Raw genomic sequence first — 6,000 nt, forward strand, 5'->3', positions numbered from 1 at the left:
CACAGTCGAATACCGAACCGAATCCTGGATCCCAAGATGTTGGCCAATAAAAGTATATATACACCAATCGTGATTAAAACAGGAGGCTCCTTAGAACTCGCAATCAATATATCACGCCTTGACTCTTCCTAGTCTCCCATTGAGTATTTTGAGGCTTATTTCCCCTTGCCGGCCTTGTTCCTTTCTATTTGGCACCACTGAATACACGCCGACACTTACGCGCTTATTGGTTTCCGTGTATGCAGATAGTAGGCACGTGCAGGTGTCTATTTCGCTACCCTCCCGCATATGCCACAATCCCAAGGGGAGCGTCTAAGTAACAATTACCTGCCGAACCAGCATAATGAGCCTCTTATTGTTCCCTGTCACTTTGCCTGGCTCCCCCCCCCCCCTCCTCCCGGCCCCGCTGATTGCTGTATCATTAGGCTGTATATCAAGGCAACAGCCGGCTGTGCACACAATCCCTCTTTTATATAACAGCTGCCAGACAGGTAGTGAAACACAGCGGGGGAATCACACGTCTAGGATTTATAACATGATCGTTCATCCAATAACCGCCTTTATATACTGCAAATGTGCTTCATGCCATCGTCACGCCAGCCAAAGGGAGTCTGCCTGCTAAGATGCTGAGTTATTGTTCCTGGCAGCCGAGGATGCTGGGAGTGGGAGCTTTAAGAACTGACAGGGGGAACTAGATTTGCAGATATATGAATTTCCAGCAATATTTTGTAAATTGATTTTTATCCTTCTTAGTTTGTTATTAAAAACAGACACCTATCACATTGGAGTAACAGTAAAGAGATTTATTGCTTATACAAGACTTAGCCACTCTTACATATACACATGGGAACTGCCTTGTTGCTTGCCCAAATAACACTATTCCTGTGCATTTCTGTCTATGACTGGCAGCTGTGGGGTTGGCAGTATAATAGAATAGGGGCAATTGCTCTTTATGGATGTGTGCCCACAGGGGCAGAAATGAACACTGAGCACAGTAAAAATAGGCCAATTGCTAATTCTGCATTTCAGCAGAATTAGCCAAAATCTAATGACACACAAGGTATTTTGACCTCTGCCGCCATCTTGGGAAAACTGTGGTGGTCTAAACACCCCTGTCTGCCATGGCCATTGTTGCCTGTCACTGTTCATTGCATTACAAGTGGTGATACATGGACAAAGCCGTGTTTTGATCACCATTGTTTTCTGCCAGATGGCAGTGGTAGTGAAATGCCCTGTGTATATACCCAGACAATAAAAGCAAGAGCACCCCCTAGTGTTCATAATTATAATAACATGACATTCACAGGATCATAATTATTATTATTATTAACATTTATTTATAAAGTGCCAACATATTCCGCAGCGCTGATAATAACAGAAGGCTTGTGTAGCAGTACCTTTATTATAGCTCTTGTAATGGGCTTCCTGCTTGGAAGGTCAATGTGTGCTTTTCTGTTTTATTAAAGAGCCTTTTGTATTTAAAAAGCCCGTGCCCCAGAGAAAAGTGGCTGGATTGTCTAATTTGCTGTACTCTTTAAGGTGGCCATACACGGGCCGATTGTAGCTGCCGATATCGGTCCCTTAGACCGATTCGGCAGCTTATCGGGCCGTGTAGGGGCAACGACAGGCCTGCCCGACCGATATCTGGCCTGGAATCGGGCAGGTTAAAAAATTTAGTCGGATCGGGGAACACATTGGCTCGTTGATGCGGCCCCGAACAGACTGTGCCTATTACCGGCGTTCAAATTCGATTGTTTGGCCCCATGGCCAAACGACCGAATTAGCCTAAATTCACCCGATATCGACCACCCGTAGGTGGGGACATAGGGAGAAGATCCACTCGCTTGGCGACCTCACCAAGCGAGCGGATCTTAACGTGTATGGCCACCTTTAGTCCCAGTTGGAGCCATGCCTCATTCAGTAATATTACAAATCTTTCCCTCTGTGACCCGCAGAACCTGGAAAAGAAGGAGGAAGAGGTGAGCTCTGAAGAGGAGGAGGAAAACAAGGAAGAGGAAGAAGAAAAGGAAGAAGGGGAGGAATATGATGAAGAGGAGCACGAGGAGGTAAAATGAAAAGCTTATAATTACAGACAGACATACAGTTATTGGCTAACTTGCCTTTCATTGTCATTCTTACTGCCAACTAGAATCCGACCTTCTCCGCTACTCTGCAGCCACAAATGCTGGGTAGCAGCTCCCGCTAGTGCCTATTAGAGAGCTGTGAATGGGCAAGTACTGGCCTGACTGTACCAAATCCATCAGCGGATACAGTAATGGGAGCTGTGGAATGAAATAGAACATGTGTGAGTTTAATCCTCATGTATTTGTCGTTGTATCCCATGCCACACTGCCCAGCTCTCAGTGGGGCTCATCACCAGTGGGCAAATAAGCCCACGGGCACAAACCCATTACAACCAATGAGTCATTGGCTTTTTTCAGCCAGCTGCTGGTAGAACAATAAATGCAAAAATTTGATTGATTGCCATGGCTTACTGCCCAAGAGCAAATTTGCCCAGTGTTGATAAATGACCGCCAGTAACTGTCACGCAGTTCTCAGAAACACTGTCACACACCCATTGCTATAGGGGAGGGGCTGCCCAGCTCACACTGCCACCCACTGTTAGCCATGTAACCCACACTAACATAAGCATACCTACTTCTATAGAGCCGCGCAGCACTCAGTACCTGTGTCTGATGTACGTATAGCAAAAAACCATCACAAGAGAGGCCAGTGCACCTGATAGACATGTAATACAGGCTATAAACCCAGGGGGATGTGAGAAGTCACCAGTTACTGTACTACAGGAGAGAGGACCGGAAGCCTAATAAGATTACTGCTCAAAAAGCTGTATTTTATATACAAAACTGACTGTACCTGCCCAAAGGTTTAGCAATCCTGTAACAGTAATAATTCAGGCCTCAAAGTTGTTTGCAGCAGCTCCCCATCTTGGATCCTGTTAGGCCATCTTTTGTGCCTCAGCGGCACTGCACATGCTCAGTGGGCTCTACGCTGCTGTTGAGAAGCTGAGCTTAGGGGTCATGGTAAAATCATTAGCAGAAAGCACAATTGTATCTGTCATTTTCTGCTTGATAGTTTTTAACAACCCCTTAGCTGCTCAGAGTGCACTGAGCACGTGCAGTGTCACTGACACCGAACCAAGATGGGGAACTCCTGTGGCAACTATAAAGATCTGGATCTTTTCTACTCTAGCGATGCTGAACCTTTAGGTCTTCTTTAAAAATGATTTGGTGTCCTAGCAGATATTGGGCCCATCAATCCACTTTTATAAGAGTGTTGGGTGCAGCTACTGCAGAAACTGAGATGGCTAAAATCTTTCGTATCCCTTGTCTCTAGGAGACGGATTACATCATGTCCTATTTTGATAACGGCGAGGACTTTGGCGGTGACAGCGATGACAATATGGATGAAGCCACCTACTGATCCCCCACAACTCATTACAGTTGGATTGCTCCAAGCAGACATTTATTGACACCACAAGGTGCTGCGGGGTGGGAATCCAGAAACCCACATGAACTTAGCACCCTGCAGTGGACAATTTTAGTCAGTTTTAGAATATTCCATTTTAAACTGTTTTATATTGCAGATTTCCCAGTTTTATCGCACATTGGGCAACAGAACCCATTTTACTCTTGCAATCGCCATCGGCAGGATCTGCTTTTTTATTTAATAGTTTCTTTTGTTTGTACCTTCCTTCCTGCCGGCTATAGGAACGTGACCACGGACACTTGCAGAACATTACCACTGCTCACTTACCCTTTATTGGGCAGGACTATATAGACATTTTATATAGAGGTTCATTGGGAAGTTCAAAAGACAATGTTTACACTGGTTATTCCTCTGCTGGTTTATATGATGCATATATCTGGGATTGCCATATTGCTTCCTAACAAGCAAACAGCAACGGCAAGAGCTACATACGGGCCTTGCCCTTAAAAAATCCTTTATTGCGGAAATGCCAGGCCCGTATGTAGCTCTTGAGTGCCATTGCTGTTTGCTTGTTTGGAATCTGTGGGGAGGGTGCCGATCCCTCACTAGCATTGTGCACCAAGCGGTGAGTTTCCGTTGGAGGGCTGAGGGAGTGCGGGTTTGGATTCGTTGCTTGCACATATTGCTTCCTAAACCATTGGGCAGCATTCACATACAGGTATGGGATCCCTTATCTGGAAAACCATTGTTCAGAAAACTCCGAATTACAGGTAGGCCATTTCCCCATAGACTCCATTTTAAAAATGATTTCCTTTTTCTCTGTAATATTAAAACAATACCTTGTATTTGATCCCAACTAAGATATAATTCATTCTTATTGAACGCAAACAATCCTATTGGGTTTATTTTATGTATCAATGTTTTTTAGTAGACTTTAGGTATGGAGATCCAAATTATGGGGAGACCCCTTATTGGGAAAGCCCTGAATAACAGGCCCCATACCTCTCTCTATATATAGATATATATACAATACCAATATTCAAAGAATTAAGGCCAGGTTTATTAGACATTAAACTGGGGACTCTAGAAGGATAATTATAAATCAGACACGCTGTGTTCTGCGCAGAAAGCACTCATATGTAAAGGAGAACTGAGACTATTATCTGCACAGTAACTTCATTTGCTGATGGCTAACCTAACAAACAGAACAAGAGCGCTGCTGCTTCAAATTCATTAGATTAGCTGCTAAAACCTTAAAAACTTAGGGAAAAAATAATGGAAATCGTAAATGTCCTCAGAAGAGCACTCGGAGGATTAGTTTTTTTCAGGGTGGTTAGTTCCCCTTTAAATATCTATGTAGGAGAATGTAAATGGAAGCCAAGCAAACCTTTTTAACTGGTTATATCCTGTTTAATATAATGCAGCGTTTATCCCTCTCCGTTAACCAGTCACATTATTCACTGTCCCATCATCTGTTCATTCAAAGGGGCAATATGCACCCGTCTGCAGCATGAGCTTAGTAAATCGGGCTTTTGTTGGCCGATATTATGTCCTGAGTGTTCCCTTGATTCTTTGATACTGTACTTATGCTTTGAGACAGTGCCCAACTGCCCATTCTTAATTCACTATTTCAATATCGGAACTATTTTACGGCCCCTAATAAACCTGTCTTTCTCCGAGCAGCCACTAGGTGTCCCCGCAACGCTTCTTTATTTTACAGGAATTTCATAAGAATTCAACGAACCGTCTACTTTTCCTAAAATTCTCTGCCAGTACATCGGCCAATTAGAAAGTGAAGCCACAGCTCCTCTTCGTGTATTCTTCTTCTGATTATTCAGACTATCTGCTAAGATGAATAAAGCAATAAAAAGGTGTCCATAGCCTGCATGGCCCCTCGGATGCTATCCATCTGTTAGGTCTGATCGATTGGATACCGACAAGGATCTGCCTGTGTAAGGCCATAACATTTAAAACAAGATTCCTATAGAAAATGCATGCTGCCGGGTAGCTATGGGAACCCCTTTCCCTTCCACAGGTTTTGGGTATAGCTGAGGGGCAGCCAGAGTGCTCTTAGCACTTGCTCTTTTCCTTGACTCCTCTGTACGCACAGCAGGGGGCGCATGAGTTTTATTTTTGAGACTCCCAGTTGCCTAGTATAACAGGACACTTTTGTCCTTGCCATTTTTACAAATCAGGGCAACTTATCGCCCCGTCTCTTTTAGCCCTAATGTTCCATCTTCTAAGGGCTCTGGTACACGGGGAGATTAGTCGCCTGCGGCAAAACTCCCTGCTCGCGGGCGACTAATCTCCCCGAGTTGCCTTCCCCCTGCCATCCCACCGGCGAACATGTAAGTCGCCGGCGGGATGGCAGACGCAGCGGCGCGATTTCGCGCAAATCGCCGAAAAAGACTTGCGAGGCTTTTTCGGCGATTTCCCGAAATCGCCCCGCCGCGTCTGCCATCCCGCCGGCGACTTACATGTTCGCCGGTGGGATGGCAGGGGGAAGGCAACTCGGGGAGATTAGTCGCCCGCGAGCAGGGAGTTTTGCCG

General features: G+C 45.1%; 1 protein-coding gene across 4 annotated transcripts in view; it reads left to right on the forward strand.

Moving 5' to 3' along the window:
* The window catches only part of polr3gl (polymerase (RNA) III (DNA directed) polypeptide G (32kD)-like), a 28,708-nt gene extending 23,385 nt beyond the window's left edge, over nucleotides 1-5,323 (forward strand). For 3 of the 4 annotated variants that reach the window (XM_012967921.3, XM_012967920.3, XM_012967922.3), the window contains exons 8-9: nucleotides 1,956-2,066; nucleotides 3,358-5,323. In XM_012967921.3, the coding sequence (XP_012823375.1) occupies nucleotides 1,956-2,066; nucleotides 3,358-3,444 (198 nt within the window). In that variant the 3' untranslated portion in view covers nucleotides 3,445-5,323. 4 annotated transcript variants of the gene reach the window in all.
* Nucleotides 5,324-6,000: the final 677 nt, after the last annotated feature.

The sequence above is a fragment of the Xenopus tropicalis genome, chromosome 8, assembly GCF_000004195.4.
Source record: "Xenopus tropicalis strain Nigerian chromosome 8, UCB_Xtro_10.0, whole genome shotgun sequence".
Taxonomy (NCBI): domain Eukaryota; kingdom Metazoa; phylum Chordata; class Amphibia; order Anura; family Pipidae; genus Xenopus; species Xenopus tropicalis.